The sequence below is a fragment of the Hyperolius riggenbachi genome, chromosome 5 (genome assembly GCF_040937935.1).
Source record: "Hyperolius riggenbachi isolate aHypRig1 chromosome 5, aHypRig1.pri, whole genome shotgun sequence".
Taxonomy (NCBI): domain Eukaryota; kingdom Metazoa; phylum Chordata; class Amphibia; order Anura; family Hyperoliidae; genus Hyperolius; species Hyperolius riggenbachi.
In genome coordinates, this window is record NC_090650.1 from 162,986,821 (window position 1) to 163,008,895 (window position 22,075).

General features: G+C 45.4%; 1 protein-coding gene across 1 annotated transcript in view; it reads right to left on the bottom strand.

Annotated features, from left to right (window-relative positions):
- Positions 1 to 22,075, bottom strand: part of VPS41 (VPS41 subunit of HOPS complex) — a 1,049,902-nt gene that overhangs the window by 544,590 nt on the left and 483,237 nt on the right. Inside the window, exon 12 of the mRNA XM_068238292.1 lies at positions 6,148 to 6,209. Within this exon, the coding sequence (XP_068094393.1) occupies positions 6,148 to 6,209 (62 nt within the window). The remainder of the gene's footprint in view (positions 1 to 6,147; positions 6,210 to 22,075) is intronic.

A 22,075-nucleotide genomic window follows, 5' to 3' on the forward strand; every position in this document is an offset into this window, starting at 1 on the left:
TTGTGAATAATATCTGCCAAAAATCTATTAGCTCGGGAGGCCAATATTTTGCTTAACAATTTGAGGTCTATGTTCAGTAGAGATATAGGCCTAAAGTGCTGAGGATCTAAAGGCTCTTGGTCGGATTTAGGGAGCATCACTATATCAGCCTGCAAAGAGCTGGGATGTGGGGCATGGCCCTTTTTATAGGCGTTAAAAAGTGGGACAAGAAGGGGGCTTAAAGCGTTTGCAAATTTCTTATAAAAGAGTCCTGAGAATCCGTCGGGCCCGGGAATTTTTGAAACCTTGAGAGACTTAATTGCCTCCAGAACCTCCTCCGATGTGACATCCCCATTCATTATTTCTACTAAGTCTGGAGGGATCTGTGGGAGATGAATAGAATCTAAAAAGGATGCAAGATCCGCCACCGGAAGAGGATCTGGAGGGGCATAAAGCTTGCTCAGGAAGTCATGGAAGCCTTGTGTAATCTTTTGAGGATCTAGGGTGACCTGACCAGAGGGTAGGCGGACTGATAAAGTAGGGGGCCTATAAACCCTATGCTTTAATTTATTGGCCAGTAAAGTGTTCGATTTATTGGCCCATCGGTAATATTTATTTTTTTGCCAGCGTAGTTGCTTTTCAGCCACGTCTGATAATTTAAGATCAAGCTGAGTGCGGATAAGGTCTCTTTCCCTTTTGAGAGAGACAGTAGGGTTATCTTTCCAGGCAGCCTCAGCTTTATCTAGTTTATCAGTTAGATCTGCTATGTCTTTCTGTTTCTGCTTTTTCGTATGCGAGGCTAGGCCAATGATGCGTCCCCTGACTGTCGCTTTCAGGGCCTCCCATAGGATGATAGGCGAACTGACAGATTCCCTGTTCTCTTCGACATAGTCCTCTAGAAAGGTTCGGATTTTGCCCAGAGAATCTGAGTCTGAAAGTAGGGAGTCATTCATGCGCCACCTGAAGTTTGATTTCCTGGGGGTTAGAGAAGTTAACTGGATAAGTAGCGGGCTATGGTCCGACCATGTGACTGCAAGTATTTTAGCTCTATTTACATTAGGCAAAATTTGCTGATGGAGGAAGAGATGGTCTATCCGACAAAAGCTGTTGTGGGGATTGGAGTAGAATGTGTAGTCGCGTGTGTTAGGATTGAGCTCTCTCCAGGCGTCAAGGAGGTTCTGGGAACGGAACAGTGAGCTAATCGTTGTGGGGTTTGGGGTGCCGGGGGCCTTGGAAGTATTAGGTTGGTTAGTGGCCCAGGACCTGTCTAAAGCCTCGTCTAAAACAGAATTGGTGTCACCACATAAAATAAGAGTGCCCTCTTTATGTCGATTTATTACTTGAATAAAGTGAGAGAGAAAGCGCTCCTGGAAACTGTTTGGTGCGTAATAAGACACTATAGTTAGGATTTCGTCGCCCAATGATCCTACTAAAAGGGCATATCTCCCGGTTGGGTCGGTTATGGATGTCCTACATTTAAAGGGAAGTCCCCTACGAAATGCAATAGTCACCCCCTCACTTTTTCTCTGGCCCGGGGATTAAATATCAGGGGGAAGTGAAAGCTAAGGAAGGAGGGGTGAGAAGAGACCGAAAATCTTGTCTCCTGCAAGCAGACAATGTCCACCTTGCACGATTTATAGTAGTTAAACGCTTTAGTTCTTTTTTACGGGTGTTGAACCCTTGCACATTGTGTGAAATGATAGTAAGGCCTCTAGCGGTACTAGTTACAGCCATGACATGAACCTAGTGTAAGCGAAATTCTACCCGCCTCCTGAGATAACGGAGCTGACGACCCTGGGGGGTTGGGGAACGGAGTGGGAAAGGGGGGGGGGTGGGAGGGATGTGGAGGGTGGAGAACCTAACGGAAAAAAAGGAACCATAAAGTGCAACCCCCTGGAAGGAGGCCAAACAGGGGGATGCAAACCATTCTCGAAAGTTGGCTGTCCCTGTGGTCAAGGAGCACAGGGGGAGCCAAGGTATCGCCTAGCATTGCTAGGAGACAAGCCGAAAAGTCTGGCGGGGGAATCCGTAACCCCCTCCAGCTGCAAAGCTTAGTGTAATATTTTACACCAATAAAGAAAGAAACCTGTCGCACAATAAACTGCTACGATTGAAACCATCTCATCTATATGGCATTAAAACTGTATATCAATGAAAAATATGCGTATATATAGAGAAACTAATGTGTTCAACAGGAACATGGGGCAATTCCTAACAAATAACAACAGCTAGTTGAAAAGCGACCCTCCTGCGGAAGGATGCTAATATTACTGGGTAGTAACTGAGTGCAGTAGGTTAAGGTCTGAATAGTCATCCAGGCCTATTACTTAAGCCAGTGCTGGTTTAGCCTGTAGTTCTCAGCCCGGGTCAGACATCCTGGAGGGTGAACCCCCGATCTCTCGGCGTCTTGAAGTGGTACGGCGTGGTTTGACTGTTTCCCATAGGGGTGCCGAGCGAGCAGAAGTGTGGCTGCGTGCCTGAGAGTTGGCAGGCAGGCACAGATGTAAGACTTGTTCCATGTTCCATGACTTAAAGAGAATCTGTATTGTTAAAATCACACAAAAGTAAACATACCAGTGCGTTAGGGGACATCTCCTATTCCCCTCTGTCACAATTTCGCCGCTCACCGCCGCATTAAAAGTGGTTAAAAACAGTTTTAAAAAGTTTGTTTATAAACAAACAAAATGGCCACCAAAACAGGAAGTAGGTTGATGTACAGTATGTCCACACATAGAAAATACATCCATACACAAGCAGGCTGTATACAGCCTTCCTTTTGAATCTCAAGAGATCATTTGTGTGTTTCTTTCCCCCTGCATCTCTCATGCACTGAAGTTTCAGGCTGCTCTTTTCTTCCTGCAAACAGCTTTGCCCTTGTCTGTAATTCCTTACTATGTGAAAGCCCAGCCAGCTCAGAGGACGATTTATCCAGATTGTAAAAGATAAGAGAGAAGAGTGAAGCTGCTCTAAACTAAATAACACACAGGCAGTGTGCATAGAGGGGCCTGGAAGGAGGAGTTCATAGCAGAACCACAACACTGAAGAACTTGGCAGCCTTCCAGACACAGGCTGACAAGTCTGACAAGAGAGAGATAAGTTGATTTATTACAGAGACTGTGATAGTACAAAGTGCTGCAGTAAGCCAGAACACATTAGAATAGCTCTTGGAACTTGTAGGATGATAAAAAACAGGATGCAATTTTTGTTACGGAGTCTCTTTAAGAGGGGATTGAAGGGTATATGAGATCCATTTTGTCTGCTCATCTAGTTACACGGCATCCATTTTGTCTCTTCATTCATTTGTGTTAGTTAAATGGTCTATATTCAATGTCTAATATTCATGGTTTAATACTACTTTAATTCTCAGACTCTGTGTAAATTCCCCTCTTGATGTTTTGACATCTAGTAACCTATGCTTTGATATCTAGCAGCATAAAATGTCATGACGCCCTGAACGTCCCAAACCGCAGAATGTATTTTAGTTTTGTTTATTGTAAACATGCTCATTTATCATGAATACTCTCTGCTAATGAGCAATTAGTAGAATGTTGTCTTTTACTTAAATATAGCACCTGGCCTAAAGGAAATATACTACCATATATGTATGCTTATACTTGTATAACCCTTTTGCACTTGCGCAGTAGAATCATGGTTACCTCACCTAATTTTGGCTATATAAACCCTGTGTCCATTACAGCTTTCAGACAATTCTTTGATACTCCTTGTGTGTGCGTGTCATTTCTACAAAGAGTTGTCTCCAGATGCATCTGCCACTCTTGGGTGAACCACGGTGACTATGTCTGGGTGACTGGTAGAGGTCCAATTCCTTTCAATACGTCCATCGAGTTCAACCAGAGAACAAAGTACAACACCAGCCTGCTCCCTCATATATCCATGTTGATCCAGAGGAAGGCAAAAAACCCTTACAAGGCATGGTCCAATTAGCCCCAAAAGGGAAAAAATTCCTTACTGACTCCAGATGGCAATCAAATAAAATCCCTGGATCAACATCACTGGACATTACCTAGTAATTGTAGCCATGGATGTCTTTCAACACAAGGAAAGCATCTAAGCCCCTTTTAAATGCAGGTATAGAATTTGCCATAACTACTTACTGTGGAAATGCATTCCACATCTTAAAGGAATACTATCAATACCCAAGTGTTCTAAAATGTACAAATAATGTCTAAGTAGCTGTGTTAACATTTTCCTACTTTTCATGTTAAATATCAGAGGCAAAAGCTTTAATTAATTGTTTGTAGATTTTAGCTACGTTTGGAATGTCTCATTTGCAGATGTATGAATCTGTATGAATCTCTGCAGTCTGACATGCTAAGAACAGTGTAATATTGAAGCAGATTATTTGAAAACAGGTATCAGGTTTCACACACTACAGTATTACAAATGTTTATGTTGCACATAAGATACATTTCCTCTGCTCTCTATGAGAGAAAGCTCTGCCTGTCTCTGACTGAGCTCTCTGCGCACAGAGTTAAACACTGAGAGGGAATTTCCCCCCTCCCCTCATGACTGAGTCTGCCATCAGAAAAATGTGAAAGGAATTAGAAAACAATAATCAAATAGATAAGCAGTGAAATGTATACACCAGTACTTAGCAGCACTTCCCAAACATTTTCTATCTCAATTGAAATAAACATGTTAATCGATAGTGTCCCTTTAATCACAGAGTGCACCCCCAGGATAGTTAGCCTGAGAGCCTCCCAATATAAGTAGCCAGAGAGCTCCCCATGTAGAAAGGCAGATAGCCCCACGGTCTCAGCATAGGTAGCAAGAGAGGCCCCATATTGGTTGGCAGAGACCCCGTTCCCATCTAGGTAGCCAGAGAGCCCACATATAGCTAGCCATAGAATCCCCCATATAGGTAGCCAGAGAACACTCCAGAATAGGTAGACAGAATTCCCCCATATAGGTTGCCAGATAGCCAACCATATAGGTAGCCAGAGAGGCCACCAGGATAGGTAGCCGGGGAGACCCAGCCCAATGGTATATGTGGGGAGAGAGGAGCCCCCTTTGCAGAGTGCACAGGAGGGGTGAATTAAACACAATTCTCCAGGATCACAGCCAGCTGCGTAGCTGGACAGAGAATCTAGGGGCCTGGTGGATGCTACCTCCCAACAAAGCCTTACTAAAAAAAACAGGTAACCATCAGCGGTTGGCAAAGACTGCTATCTCGACTATGACCTACATTGTGTGTGTGTGTGTGCAGGGGCGCCTCTAGCCATTTTGTCACTCCAGGCGAGAAAACCTGTGGCGCCACAGGTAACCATCAGCGGTTGGCAAAGACTGCTATCTCGACTATGACCTACATTGTGTGTGTGTGTGTGCAGGGGCGCCTCTAGCCATTTTGTCACTCCAGGCGAGAAAACCTGTGGCGCCACCATAGTGACTATATCTTCTTCCTGTCCCAGGCGTCCATCACATTGGTAACATAGCCCCCTGTGATGACATGACTGCATGTCATCACAAGGGGTGCTGTTACCAATGCGACGGGTGCCTGAACCAGGAAGAAGATAAAGGCTGCAGAAGATCGCAGAAGGTGAGTTGTAACTACACTATGCCCGCTCCCCCGCCACTGTGACTATTCTGGAGGCACATACCTATCTAACCTATAATTTGGGACCTACCTATCTAACCTATACTGGGGGCACCTACCTATCGAACCTATACTGAGGATACCTACCTATCTAACCTATATTGGAGGCACCTACCTATCTGACCTATACTGGGGAACCTACCTATCTAACCTATACTGGTGGCAACCACATTGGCTACCCTATATCAGAGGCACCTACCTAGCTAACCTATACTGTGGACGACTATGCCTGGCTACCTATACTGGGGGGGGGACCTATAGCTGGCTAACTATACTGGGGGCAACTAGACCTGGCTAACCTATACTGCGGGCACCTATACCTGGCTCCACCGGGTGGGGGTGCACTTTAGCCTAGAAACTGCCCTGGTTGCACATAGACATTTTTCTGTGTGTCTGTAGTATGATAATAGGATATTGGATAATAGCACTTACAAGCTGTGTTGGGAATAGCAATGGGACCCACCGTCAATAATGTGGAAATAATTATACTATTACATGCAGAATTCAATACTGTATAATAATGCATTAGATATAACTAAATACATTTACTTTACCTGGCCGCCATGTCATAATCTTCATTTTCTACCAGATGTGTTATATAGGCTAAACCAATTTCCTAAAATAGACAAATTAATTGAAATGTTATAATTCGTTATCTCCATTATTGTAGATCTAAATGATGTCTATCACAAAAAAAAACAAAAACAAATGTAAAATTTAAAATCCAGGTTTATGCATACATATCAGAAGATGTCCATTTGTCCCAAAGTTAAATACACTATAAAATACTTTTTCTCTGTGTCAATTAGAGATGTTGCGAACTTCAAATTTCCCGTTTGCGAACGCAAACTTCTAGGAAAGTTTAAGTTTGTGCGAACCGGGCGAACCTCCATAGATTTCAATTAGCAGGTGAATTTAAAACCTACAAAGACTGTTTCTGGCCACAAAAGTGATGTAAAACTTGTTTCAAAGGGTCTAACACCTGGATAGGGGCATGCCAGATGGGGATCCATGGCAAATTCCCACCAAAAATTACGGAGTTGATGCAGAGTCGGGTTTTAATCCCTAAAGGGCAGAAATCACAATACATATGAGGAATAAAGGGCTGCATTTAAAAGTCCAGGGTGGTAATGTAAGGGTTATGCCCTCTTCACACTGACAGAACTAACTCTGACAGAGTTGGTTGTGGCTGAGAAGTCAGTCAGACAGTCATGAAGTGTGCAGAAATGCTGGTTGGGACAGACTTAAAAGTCTTCGGGCAGACAGTAGCCATCTGGGATCCCTGCCTCATTCATTTTTATAAAGGTGAGGTAATCCACACTTTTCTGACCTAATCAACTGCGTTTCTCAGTGACCATCCCTCCTGCTGCGCTGAAGGTCCTCTCTGACAGGACGCTTGGGACGGGGAAAGAGAGAAGTTCAATGGCAAATTGTGAGAGCTCAGGCCAAAGGTCAAGCCTACGCACCCAATAGTCCAGGTGTTCATCGCTCCTCAGAGTGTCGCTATCGGCAGTTAAGGCCAGGTAGTCTGCTACCTGGCGGTCGAGGCGTTCTTTCACAGTGGATCCCGAAGGGCTGTGGCCATGCGTCGAATAAAAAAAAAAAAACTTTGCATGTCCGACATCACCATAACATCCGAAGACTGTGCTGTCCTTGCTGGCGTGGCTGTGGGAGGAGGAGGATTCTGGGAAACTCTGCTGTTGTGATGTGACATAACCCTTGAACACAGTGTACAGCATACTTCGCAGCCTGTTGTGGAAATTGTGCATCCTATCCGACTGAGTTCTATTTGGTAAAAGTTCCGACACTTTGGGCTTGATTCAGTAAACGGTGCTAAACCAGTTAGCACGCCTAAAGACTTTGAGCGTAATAACTAGGGTGCTAACTGGGTTAGCACTGTTTATTAAATTCACAATGCGCACAAAGCTCCATGCGCAAAACTTTGCGCACGCACAACGCATCGCGGTGCGACGAAAATGGCGCACCTAATGCGTCTATAAGGTCGCACCCAATGCGATCTTATAGGCGCATCGGGTGCGCCATTTTTGTTGCACCACGATGCACTGGCAAAGTTTTGCGCATGGAACTTTGTGCGCAATGTGAATTTATCACGCCTAAACTAACTTTAGGCGTGATATAGGGCTTTTCACAGGTGTGCTAACACTTAGCACCATTTACTAAATCAAGCCCTTTGTGCTTACACCGAGGGTCCAGTACCGTTGCCACCCAGTACAAGTCCTTGCCCTTCAGCTGTTTTATATGGGGGTCCTTCAACAGGCAGGTCAGCATGAAAGACCCCATTTGTACAAGGTTGGATGGTAAGCTAGACAGACCCTCTTCCTCTTCACCACTTAGATCACGCAAGGTCTCCTCCTCCACCACCCCCCAGCCACTTACAACACCACGGGTAGCCGAAGGGTAACCATAAGTCTCCTGGGAAGCCTGCTGCGTTTGGTCTACTACCTCCTTCTCAAAGCCACAACAAAAATTAGAAAAAGACTGGCACTAGATGCCGGCTGAGTGATCACTGACTGTACCGGATTCTGTATTCCATGCCACAATGTGTCTATGCAAAAACAGAATACCTTTTAATCAATGGTGAAACGTCATCTGGGTACACAGTGGGGGTGAGAGAGGCCTGACAGATGTTTCGCTTTGAAAAAAAGCTTCCTCAGAGGCCAATAAAAAGAACCACTTTTTATTGGCCTCTGAGGAAGTTTTTTTTCAAAGAGAAACAGCTGTCAGGTCTCCCTCACCCCCACTGTGTACCCAGATGATGTTTCACCATTGGTTAAAAGGTATTCTGTTTTTGCATAGACAGTGCCTTGATCCTCTCTTCTGTTTGCATAAATCCTTCTCAAAGCCACCTTCCTACTCTGACTCCTCCCTCTGTGTTGCCTGCAGGTACAGCAGGTGTCGGCGACAGGCCTGGTTGTGGTTATGGTGATGGGTCCAATAGCTCTTCCTCTTCCTGGTCACACTGCTCTATGGCCTGATCCAGCACTCTTCGCAGGGCATGCTCCAAGAAGAACACATATGGGATCAGGTCACTGATGGTGCCTTCACTGCGACTCACCAGGTTGGTCACCTCTTCAAACAGACGCATGAGCCTGCAGGCATTGCGTATGAGCTTCCAGTGATGCGACAAGAAAATTCCCAGATCCCCAAAGCATGCCCTACCACGGTACTAGTACAGAAAATCATCGACGGCTTTTTCTTGTTGGAGCAGGCGGTCGAACATCAACATCATGAATTCCAGCGAGTCGGGCTGTCGCAAAACAAGCGCCTCACTGGCAGGTTTTTTTCCCCACTAAATCACTGAAAAGTACACCATGGACGTGTAGGAACGCCTCAAGTGGCCACATACCCTCCTGGACTGCTGGAGGACCTCCTGTAAGCCTGGGTACTTACACACAAATTGTTGTATAATCAGGTTCAGCAGATGTGCCATGCAGGGCACATGTGTTAACTTGTCCAACCTCAACGCCGCCAACAGATTGCTTCTATTGTCACACATAACTTTTTCAATCTCCAGTTGGTGCGGGGTCAGCCAAAGATCCACCTGTTTGCTCATAGCGGCCAGGGGTGCTGGTCCAGTTTGACTCTCTGCTTGCAGGCAGGTCATGGCTGGAGACCTAGGGGGATGCAATTGTTTCAGAGAAAGCCGCAGCAGCAGAAGAGGACGACTCAGCCGAGGAGGATAGAGAAGAGGATGGAGGAGGAGTAGGAGGAGAAGAGGAGGTGACAGCAGGCCTGCCTGCAAGTTGTGGTAGTGTCACCAATTCCGCCTTACAACCACGTATTTCATGCTTGGCAGCTGTCAACAGGCATCTTCAGCTGTCAACAAGACATGGCTGAAGATGCTGCTGGACCAGGAGGAGGAGGGTGGCTTTGCGTTTGTGTGCTGCTTTTATTCACATTCCCATTGTTGTTTGTGTTTTGCCATCAGGTGCCTTCCCAAAACAGTTGTCACCAGATGGCATCGCTGGTATCAGAGGCACACTAACAAAAAAAAAAAATGCCACACTGGTGAGTTTCGGAATGTTGGCATTCTGATGGTGGCAACAGCAGGCATTGAAGGGCGTGTTAGCTGGCTGACCGCAGGTGCTGATACATGCTGTCTAACAGTGCCACTAGCTCCTTGAGATGAGCTCCCCCTGCTAGTTTCAAGAACTCATCTCCCCCTCCTCCTCCTCTGTGTCTCCCCATCTGAACTTTCCCCGTTCTTTATGTCCTCTGGCATGCACCCACGTGACATCCATGGACACATCATCATCAATTTCTTCACTTGTCTCAGACACCTCCAAATAGACACCAACAACGGGTACTATAGCCTCATCATCCTCCTCACACCTTAGGTCCACGTGTGTACCGACGCCTGATTGAGACATATCAAGTGGTATAACAGTCAAAAGAGGGATCTGCACACAGTCTTCAAGGAACAATGTGCTTTTATTGTTCCAATGCACACATATAATACACACCAAATCGTTTCAGCCGACAAAAGTTTCGGGGCCAATGAGGTCTCCTTTATCAAGGCATAAGCAGACAACATAAACAAGCACCAGTTTCACATTCTGCTGCAGATGTTACTGTCCTGCAATAGACTATGCTTGCAGGTGATCTGACTGGTCATTCCACCAATGATTTTGAATTGTTTGACATGAGTGACAGTCTGCTCGATTAGGGGCAGCACTGCAGTGGCAGTTAGGGTGTTGTACCAATTGTACCTTTATTATATATAGGGGGTTTGTTCACACTTGTGGTTGTATATGTTGTCTGCTTATGCCTTGATAAAGGGGACCCGATTGGCCCCGAAATGTTTGTCGGCTGAGACGATTTGGTGTGTATTATATGTGTGCATTGGAACAATAAAAGCACGTTGTTCCTTGAAGACTGTGTGCGGATCCCTCTTTTGATTGCTGGATTATCACTGTTACGGGTTCCAGCAGCAGCACTGCTCTACCATAGGTGTGAGATTCTATTGATTGATATCACGTGGTGTGACATCCTTATCTCCATCTTCTGCCAATAAAGGTTTTGCATCACTAAATGCATCATGTGTGAATAATTCCTCTGACATATAAAGTAAAGCAGCTGTGGTGCTAGTGGTGGTGGTGTTAACCTCCTTGCCGGTTTTCCCGACCTGAGCTCGGGGTAGAAAAAAGCAGCTGCTATCGGTGATCCCGAGCTCAGGTCGGGGTAGGCATTGCAGAGCTTTTCCTGTAGTTGTGGAGTCCCGCGCGCGATCTCGCTGCGCAGCGGGACTCCAGCCTCTCTCCCCGGCAGTGTGGGGTCTTTCCCTGGCCGCCGGGATCCCCCATGTCCCCGCTATTCTTCCGGGGACCCGGCAGCCAGTTTGAGCAGCGCAGCCGTGGTGGTGGCAGCAGAGCGGTGGTGGCAGCGTGACGTCATCGGGGGCGGGGCTAACATTGAAAACAAACTTCTCTATATTAGAGAAATATAGAGAAGTTCGTTTATATGTATATTAGCGCCATCTTGTGGGCAAAGAGAAAACTGCAGCCCAGGAGCCCAGGAAGGTAATTTTTTTTTTTTTTTTGCTGCAGATCTCCCTGCCAGAATGATTTTTTTCAGGTTTATAGGGTCTGAAAGAGTAAAAAAAAAATTGCACCGCTTTTAGACCCTAAAATCTGGAAAGAATCAGACCGCCAAGGAGGTTAAGTAGTTGCGGGGTGCCTGAAGCAGAGCAGGAGGAGGATGGTGGTCAAGGAGGTTCCGTGCGGAAGCTGTAGAAGATGGGGTGTGCCTTGTAAGCCACTCAACTACGTCCTCAGAATTTTGGGGGTTGAGGGTACATGCCCTATGAAGATTATGCACTCTTTCACGGCCATTGGAAATCACAGTAGCATGACCTCAAGGACACTTGGGTGGCTTGCCTCTGCCTGTCATTTTTTAATCGGGGCACTGCGTCCTGCAACAAGTGAAAAGTAACGCAGTGGAGGTGCTACTATGTCTGCAACTGAATGTGGCAACGGCAATAGCAGTAGTGTACACAGCTCTGGTTATCAGTGGGCTGTGTAGTGTCACACACCAAGATACACAACAGTTCAAACACAATACAGTGTTAATAACAGATGCCCTGGAGCACTAGTGGTAAAACGGTGCCTGTGTGTTATTTAGTCCACAACGTGCAAAGGGGTGTCTGCGGGCTTCAGGCAGTCTTTTTATTTTTTAATTTTTTTTTAATTGACCAAAAGGTTTATTGAATATAAAAGGATCATTACAATGTATGCAAGTACTTGAGAATACAAAGTTCTTCAACACTTTATAAAGCATGTGAAATAGGGGAGGTAAATACAGTCAGTGTAGTACAGTTTACCTAGAGAGTAGCGAGTGTGAGGGATTACCCATAGAAAGCGGACATGATGGTAGAGGCATATGGGGATAAAGGGGAGAGGGGTATAGCAGGAACAGAGAGCTTCTGGTTGTATAGGTGCCAAAGCGCTTGGTGGTTAGAAAGGTGGGAGCCAGAGATCGAGAGGGTAGCGAGGGGACAGTTGAGAGGGAGAGTTGAGTGTTAGTGAGCATAGGTCAGCTAACAACATTTGCTGTCCATAGAGTGTATCAACTAGCCCCATCTAGCCATCTGTCCCAAATTTTGTTAAATTTAGATGGGCATCCCCTATGTTGATATACCAGCTTCTTAAGAGGGAGAGAGTTTTTGACTTTGGTTTTCCAATCAAGGAATGTAGGGTGTATAGGGGACAGCCATCTAAATGCTATGCACATTTTAAGGATGGACGTAGTTTCTATAAGAAAATACTTATCAAATTTATTAACATCTTCCTCATATATATGTAAAATACAGCATTTGACATCGAGCGTTGCTGGGGACCCCATGGTGTCATGTAGGAAGCCAACTACCTGTCTCCACAAATCAGCAATTGGAGGGCAAAGCCAGAGCAATATGCGAGGAGTATTTAGAGATGTGTTTGGGAGTGAGGTAGCTTTGGTGAATTATGTATAGTTGGGTCAAGCGGTCCCTGATGCAGGGAGATACCAGGCGGGTAGCGAGCAGGCAGTCCTCCCACTCCTCTTCATCAATTCGGAAATTTAATTGTAGCTATTTATCTTTGGATTTTTCCACAATTGGGCCAGCTTTATGTTCATTAAGTACATTGTACAGAGTACTTATATGATGTGGGAGTGGACCATCCTTAAGGAACTCCATAAGGGTTGAAGTTTCAATAGAGGGGAGGCCATTGGGGAATTGATAGCACAGGGCATGCTGAAGTTGCAAATACATGAATTGAAATTGAGGGGGTAGTGAGTATTGGTTTTGGAGGTCTTCGTAGGAGAGCATAGAAGTCTGTGATAATTTGACCCAGATAGTGATTTCCAGAGTCAGCCCAGCAGGAGGTGTTGCGGAGTTTGAGTAGCTTGAGAAGTTTGGGGTTGTGCCATAAGGGTGTGAAGTGTTCCCACGTGGAATGGGACATTAGCCTGCTCGCCATCCGCCAAACTTTGGAAGCTTGCGTTAGGATTGTATTAGGGTGTGCTTGGGAAGTGAGGGTACCCTTTAGTAGTGCAAACGGAAGGTTGTTTGCAGGTTCAGTAGAGGAGAATCCCAGCAGGTCTGGAGGCTGCAGAGATTCAGTTACAAACCAGTGAGGTATCTGCTCTAATTGGGAAGCTATATAGTATAAGAGATGGGATGGCAGTGCTACTCCTCCTAAAGCGGTGGGACATTGTAACACAGCATGTTTGAGTTTGGCTCGCGATTTGTTCCATATAATGGATAGTATTAAGGATCTAAGTTTGTTAAAAAAACCTATAGGGGTGTGCACAGGTGAATTGTGCAGAATGTAGAGGATTTTTGGCATTAGGACCATTTTAACCAAGTTAACTTGACCCATAACCGAGAGTGGCAGTTTTGTCCAGGCTGACAATTTCTGCTGAGTGAGTGGGAGTAGGTGGGCTACATTATCTTCATAATATTTAGATGCTGAGGTTTGGACCACGACTCCCAGATACTTAAAGGATTTAACGACATGGTAGCGAGGAGGGCGAGATCTCCAGACCGTCCAGGGAGAGAATAGCGGATTTACTCCAGTTTATTGATAAACCAGAGTATTCGCCCATTTCATTAATTAAGTCGAAAACGGCAGTGAGGGAGGCATGGGGGTCTGCCAGGTAGAGGATGGTGTCGTCGGCGTATTGACTGATTTTCTCCTCAATAGTGCCAATTTTGAGACCAATAATCCGGGGGTCAGCTCTAATTTTACAGGCAAGTGGTTCAGCTGAGAGTGCATAAAGTAAAGGGGAAAGGGGGCAGCCCTGTCTGGTACCTCTACCTATCGGGAAGGGGTCTGAGATATTGGAATTAGTGAAAATTTGAGCTCTGGGGTCTGTGTAGAGAATTTGTACCCAGCGGATGAAGTTGTCTCCAAACCCAAACCTGGAAAGAGTGGCAAGTAGGAAGGGCCATTCAACTGCGTCAAAAGCCTTAGCGGCATCAAGGGAAACCACCACTCTACTGCCACAATTAAGATGTTTAGCTTGTAAATTGGCGAATAGTCTCCTTATGTTAATTGAGGTTTTTTTTCCCTGGCATAAAGCCCGTCTGGTCCCTATGGATAAGAGATAAGATTACTTTGTTTAACCTTCGGGCTAATATTTTAGCGAGGACTTTGACATCAGTTGGGAGCAGGGAGATTGGGCGATATGAGTCGCAGAGTAGTGGATCCTTTCCAGGCTTGGGAATGAGCACTATGAGAGCTGTACGCATGGATATAGGGAGAGAGCCCTGCTCAAATGCAAATTGAAATGTTTGAAGAAGAGGAGCTGTGTCACAAAATGCATCTGCTGGCGAATTTCCTGAACTATTGATGAACTTCCTCCATTTCGCCAGCAGATGTCATCTGTGTCCTCAGAGTTTGAAGCTGCTTGAAGTATCCTCTGCCACCAGCAGAGGTCTCACTCACAAGAACTGTTATTGCAGATTTAATGAGGGCAGCTCTGTGATCACCTGGACTCTGTCATCTGACTTTCTTGGACACTATTTAAGCTGCCTCAACAGACCATTCTGTGCTAGCTCATCAAAGTCTGATCCTGAATCAGTCTGTTCCTGATCCTGAATCCTAGCCTTGTATCCTGTCTTGAGTCTTAGCCTTGTATCTGCTCTGATCGTGTTTGACCTGTTTTCTGTATTTTGACTAACCCTTTGCCTAAGCGATTTGTATCTTGTTTGTATCTCTGGTTTGACCCTGCATGTTTGACGTTCCGTTTCCTGCCGATTATAATTCTGATGCTCTGTCTCTGTATATAATGTATATGATTCTCATGTGTATATATTAGTCAGGTTTGGGGTTCAGTGTACACACTATATTGTTATGCTGGGATACCTTTGCATATTATCCTATATGCATGGGGTCCATAGCATCTGCAATACCTGATATATTCTGCTTATGTGTTTAGTTTCCAGTTGCACCATTGCTTATATTACTTGCCTGACGTCTGCATGATTCTCTGCATAAACTTAATACTAATTGTTTATGCATCCTGATAGAATAATTCTCTGCATAAACTTAATGCTAATGGTGTATGCATTCTGATGGTCAGATTCTCTGCATAAACTTAATCTTGTTTATGCGTCCTGTTTGTTTGATTCTCTGCATGATCTTAATGCTGATTGTTTGTAAGCTGTGTAACTGTTTAGTTGCATAACTCTGTGCATGAACTTAATGTGCAACATTTATGCTGATTACAATAAATCTTTGTTTATTCCTTTAATTCCAGTCTCAGTGTTTCTTGCATACTGACAGAGCAATCTTCCTTGCGATTCCCTTGCATTGTATACCAATGCAACAGAATCATGACAAGCTGCAATAATTTCAGAAAACCTTTTTAGAACTTCGCTGGGGATGCCGTCAACCCCTGGTGCTTTCTTGTTGGGGAGGGAGTGAATGGCCGACTCAAGTTCATCTAGGGTAATGGGAGCGTCATGTAGCTCAACTTGATCAGGGGCTAGCCGGGGTAGGGCAATTTCTGATAGAAAGATCTCGGCCTCCTCACGGGAGAAGAGGGACCTCGAGGTATAGAGGTCGTGAAAGTATGCGGCAAAGCATTTATTGATGGGATTTTGGCCCGTGACTAGAGAGGAGTTTGCATCTTTGACACTACTAATGGATCCTAAGGAGGATCTATTTTTTGCCATTCTAGCTAGTATGGTACCAGTCTTTTCACCTTGCTCGTAGAATGTTTGCTTATAAAAGAAAGTTTTGGCCTGGGTTTTTTCCCTTAATATAAGGGTGAGTTGGGCCTGAGCTTTTTCCAGGCACTTTCATTCATCTCAGAGGGGTCCCCTACAAAAGCCTGTTCCAGTATGGGAATTTGGGACTGAAGGTCTTGAAAATCTTTATTTGTCTCTCTTTTGTGATGGGAGACAGCGCTAATAAGGAGACCCCTCAGATATGATTTAAAAGTATTCCAGACCAGTGCTTTGTCCTTAACATCCTCATGTGTGTGGAAATAAATCATCAGCTTGTCTATTAACCAGTCCTCAGAGGTAAACAAGGAGAGCCAGAAGGGGTTGAATTTCCATATAATTTGTATAGGAGTATTGTCCCAAGATAGTGTCATGCTAATCAGTGTTGCCAACTCATCCCTTTAATTACTGACACATCTAAGTTATACAGGTTCTGGGGCTATTAGCACATAATCAGTGCCTTAACTGCATCAACCTAGCCACAAAACCTGTATAATTCATATGTGTCAGTAATTAAAGGGATGAGTTGGCAACACTGATGCTAATTGGGGAGTGGTCAGAGACAATACGTGGGAGGAATTCAATAATAAGTATCACTGGGAGCAAGCTACTGGAGACAAAAAAAATAGTCTAGTCTGGAGAGAGTATTGTGGGAAGCGGAGAAGCATGAAAATTGGCGTGCAGTGGGGTAAAAATAGCGCCAGGCGTCAACAAGAGACATCTCGCGCATTAAATGAGCAAAGGGTGTTGTTTTGTTAGTTGCGGCAGGGAATCTGTCCATGGCTGGGTTGCAAACCATATTAAAATCTCCCGTCCAGATACTGGGGCATGCAGGTAATGCGGACATGAAGCTTAAACCTTTTTTAAGTAATACTGAAGTATAAGGAGGGGGAATGTAAAAGGTAAGTAGTGATATAAGTTTGTTGTAAAGTAGGCCATGCAAAAAAACATATCTACCAAATTGGTCTATTTTAATAGAGTGAGATATAAAAGGGACAAATTTCCTTATAAGAATAGAGATTCCTCTTGAGTATTGAGAGATGTCTGAGTAGTATGCCTTACCCACCCACTGTCTCTCCATAGTTTTTAACTTGCTGCCGGTGATATGTGTCTCTATCAAGACTAATATATCTGGCTTTCTCTTGTTTACATAGTTCAGGACTATAGAGCGCTTGACGGGGTCATTTAAGCCTCTTACGTTCCAGCATATTTATTTAGATTCTTAGTGTTTGACGCCATCTAGTGGGCAAAATAGGTATTCCCCTAGTAACCATAGGGGAAATCATGAAAAGTACAGGGTACTGTATCCATGGGTATATAGCAAATCAGTGTTATAGCAGGTAAAAGACAATAATCTTGTGTGGTCAATAAATGGTATGAAACACAACTTAACTGAAATAAGAACAATCCCAAATAAACTCCCTGCTTCACTGTAACAGCTAAGTGAAGCCTAAACCCAAACATGTATCCGTGTGGGATCAAGAGAGCAGACTAGGGCTAAACTAAGCTCATCCAATCTGCTCACAGGTATGAACCAACACGAGTAGTAAACGCTACAATATGTAGACGATTAAAGTGGGGTGGTTGTAGGACGGTGTAGAGCGGGGCCGTCCAGCAAGAGGTACATGTCCGTTAACACATGAAGGCATACCTCCCAACATTTTAAACTAGGAAACCGGGACACTGGCCACACCCCTAACCACACCCCCTAACCACACCCCCATCAGACGCCTACCATCGTTTTTTGAAGATTTTTTTTTTAATTTATATTTATGCCCTTATATATTTTTTTTTACTAAACATACCCTCATACACCCTGCCCGTGGGTGGGGATGAGGGTAAGGGTGCCCATGGGTGGGGAGGAGGGTCAGGATGGGTGCCACTGCAAAAAAAAAAAATGATCGAGGCACCAGCCGCGCCTATATGGTATGCGGGATGCGGCCATAGCATCATTACCTCCCTCCCTCCTTCCCTTGAGATCTGCCCCCCTGTGTCCCCGTTAGCAGAGTGCGCAGCGAGCGGAGCGGGCTGTCATTACCTGCGTTCATGCACGGGTACCGATGTCTGCATCCAGCTTCCTGCTTCCTGTGACGTCACAGGAAGCAGATTGAAGCTGGACATCGGTACCCGTGCATGGACGCAGGTAATGACAGCCCGCTCCGCTCGCTGCGCACTCTGCTAACGGGGACACAGGGGGGCAGATCTCAAGGGAAGGAGGGAGGGAGGTAATAATGCTATGGCCGCATCCCGCATACCATATAGGCGCGGCTGGCACCTCGATCATTTTTTTTTTTTACTCGCTGCCCACTGCCGCCCGGGACTTGGGGGGCTCATACCGTGACAGCGGGAGAGCCCCCCCAAATCGTGACAGTCCCGACGAGATCGGGACGGTTGGGCCCTATGCATGAAGGCTATTCAACCTCCCATATATCATGATATAGCATCCAGGCGTATCAGGACCCTGGAACAAAAAACAAGCAGTGTCTTAAGTTGCAGCTGGAAGTTGCTGATGCGTCTGCCAGAAAAAAAGGAAAAAGAAGAAACCCCCATAGGCCGTGAAGGTTACGAATGTAATATGGTAGAGGACACTGTGAAGTGTAGTTTTGTTACGCATGTTCATCAAGTGGCCTATATACGAGCAGGGACTCAAAGTCATATACTTCGTAATAGAGTTGCTGTTCTGGAATATGCGACCTTGGGCATCTAGAAAGAGCAATTCACAGAGTCTCGGATTCAAAAATAAAGTATATGGGGGCGTGGCTAAGATGGCCGACTGAACAGACGCTTTTCACAGAGCTCCGCTGCCCAGCATCTCCCACACGGATATTACACGGGTTTTGGAGCTGTCTTTTATGGTCATAACTATACCTATTACCCCCTGCTGTAGAGGAGGCCAATCTGGAGTCGTGGTGCGTACCTCCCCGGGAGGCAACTCAGCTGGATAGCCTTCCATCGATCTCCACGTGGGACTCCTGTGCCGGCCCGGAGAGAACACCCAAAACCCAGCACCGGGCTTCCCCATATCATGAGATGCCGCTTAAAGCAAATAAAAGCAATAAGGAAAAGGAGGACAGTGGAGACCATGCTGACCAACCTCTCGCAACACCACTAAAGCAGAAGCTAACTCATCGTGGTAAACAGCACAAAGATGGAGGCGGCCAGGAGGAAAGCGTGGAGGAGGGAGCGGACTTGCCATCTTCTGCTGAACTCCTGGAGGCAATCCGCACTTGCCAAACTACCGACGGTTAAAATCGACCATTTGGACACTAGCCTTAGCCTGCTAAGATGCGACATGGGGAAGCTAAGGGAAAGAACGAAGGAGGTGGAGCGGCGCACGTCAGACCTTGAAGATACAGTGCAGGCCCACAGAGTGGCAATTCCTGGCATGCAACTTCGTCTTACCCACTTGGAGGAGAAGTCGGTGGATGCGGAAAACCGCAACCGCCGCAATAACCTGTATATCATAGGGCTGCCGGAGGGAATCGAGGGAAGCAATGCAGCCACCTCCATGGAAGATCTTTTCCGAGAGCTGCTCCCGGGAGACACATTTTCTAATCACTTCGTGATAGAACGTGCTCATCGAGTACCAACAAAAAAGGGATCCCCAGACTCAGTCCCCCGTCCCATTATACTGAAGCTGCTCAACTTCAGGGATCGCGACGCCATATTAACAGCAGCAAGGAAAGCTGGAGAGCTCCGTTACAACAACTCCAAGGTTATGATCTTTCCGGATTACACAATAGAGACTCAGCGTCAGAGGCAGTCTTTCCAGAATGCCAAGAATAAGCTTAAAGAGAATCTGTATTGTTAAAATCGCACAAAAGTAAACATACCAGTGCGTTAGGGGACATCTCCTATTACCCTCTGTCACAATTTTGCCGCTCCTCGCCGCATTAAAAGTGGTTAAAACAGTTTTAAAATGTTTGTTTATAAACAAACAAAATGGCCACCAAAACAGGAAGTAGGTTGATGTACAGTATGTCCACACATAGAAAATACATCCATACACAAGCAGGATGTATACACCCTTCCTTTTGAATCTCAAGAGATCATTGTGTGTTTCTTTCCCCCTGCAGTTCTCATGCACTGAAGTTTCAGGCTGCCCTTGTCTATATTTCTTCAGTATGTGAAAGCCCAGCCAGCTCAGAGGACGATTTATCCAGCTTGTAAAAGATAAGAGAGAAGAGAGAAGCTGCTCTAATCTAAATAATACACAGGCAGTGTGCATAGAGGGGCCTGGAAGGGGGAGTTCATAGCAGAACCACAACACTGAAGAACTTGGCAGTCTTCCAGACACAGGCCGACAAGTCTGACAGGGGAAAGATGCATTGATTTATTACAGAGATAGTGATAGCAGAAAGTGCTGCAGTAAGCCAGAACACATTAGAATAGCTTTTGGAACTTGTAGGATGATAAAAAACAGGATGCAATTTTTGTTACGGAGTCTCTTTAAGGAAAAAGGCATCACTTATTCCATGCAATTCCCCGCTAAACTACGGGTTGAGGACGGGGAAACTGTTGAATTTTTTGACAAACCTGCTGATGTTTTCAAGTGGCTGGACACCTTACCGGCCAAATGAGTGAGTACATACATATAATTGGCTATGACTTTCATTTGTTTCACTTATGCTAGTATTTGAGGTTGAATGTGCTTTGTTGCTGGAGGGAATGGAACAAGGTCCGATATGGTGCTTTAACTGTAACACTGGATGCAGTTCGAGTGCAGGGGTGACACACATGGAAGAACTTAAAGATGGCCACGGGTCTCTTATGAGTGGGTTGCTATCACTCATTCTGTTCTTGTTGCTTAGACTTCCCGCTCTCCTTCTCCCGCCCTTGGAATTGGGCCAACTCCATAACAGTATGGGTGCTGGCCTGTGTAGGTGTGCACTGACAGACCTGCTGAACTTTTAATACTAGTGACTGTGGAACCTCAACCCTATACCCCTTCAGCACACCAGCTATAGAACTCTTACACTGCAACCCCAAGTGCTTATCCATCCACGGAATATGACTTAATAATGGGAATGTATACGCTAACGTTCTGCCACGAAGGAACTCATTGCCTGCTGGAAGTAGTATACGGACTTATGCATCTGCGCTTATGCTAACTGGGAATCAGTCTATCTGCCTACAAGTGAAACCCCATCTTGCTATGCAGGTTCTATAAATATATTTTGCAGGGATGACGCACTGACACACACTCAAAAAACTAGGAATATGACCATAAATAGCACCACACCAATATATCAAAAATATCACAATTTATTAATTATATCTCAAAGAAGCACTATAAAGTATTAAAAACACACATACAGTTAAAACAAGGAGACATCACAATAGAATGGCTATAGTATATATAGTAAAGCGTTGCTAATAGCATACAATGTAATATTGATCACCTGGGAAGTTCACTATATGAACTCCCTTAGGGATTGAACCCGGGTTCATAAGATCACGTTAGAAGAAAGTGCAAATACATATACAAAAGTATGAGGTTATCAATAACCATATAACCTGTGCAACCTGTGAAGAAAGTGCATAGTGCATTACATAATAAAACAGTGATTATACCCATATATGCTGAAAGCCAAAGTGACAAGATGCTGGGACCATATAGGTAGCATGGAGTGCAGAAAAGGCGAAGCTTACGTGACCCAGGGATAATGAAAGCCGTTGTGGTGTCTCCATAGAAGAAGGAGGCCCCCGGCAGACTTCTCGAAGCTTACGTGACCCAGGGATAATAAAAGCCGTTGTGGTGTCTCCATAGAAGAAGGAGGCCCCCGGCAGACTTCTCTACCGGTTTCGCGGCAGTCACGCCGCTTTATCACGAGAGGGGGATCCTGTGTCAGACCGGCATACTAGCCGGAAAGATATAGTACTGGAGGTGCGGTCACGTGAGCGCCAGACACGCATCACGTGATCCGCCCTGTATATGCCGTCCAATGCGAGGAAGGAGGAACACCAAGAGGAAAAAGTCCACGCTGGAGCGCACACAGCGTGAGTATACGGGTAGCCAAAAGGGACAAAAAGCTCGCACACCAGGAGGAAGTAATCCACGCTGGAGCGCATGCAGCGCAAGTATATGGGCAGCCTGGAGAGATACGGAATCCGCATACCAGGAGGAAAATTAAGCCTTCATTGCATAGGGAAAAGAAAATATAAAAAAAGGTCTGCCAAAAGAATAAATAAATATGGGTATTAGTCATATATAGGGGGAAATATAGCGCTGGAAAGTATAACCCTCCAACGTC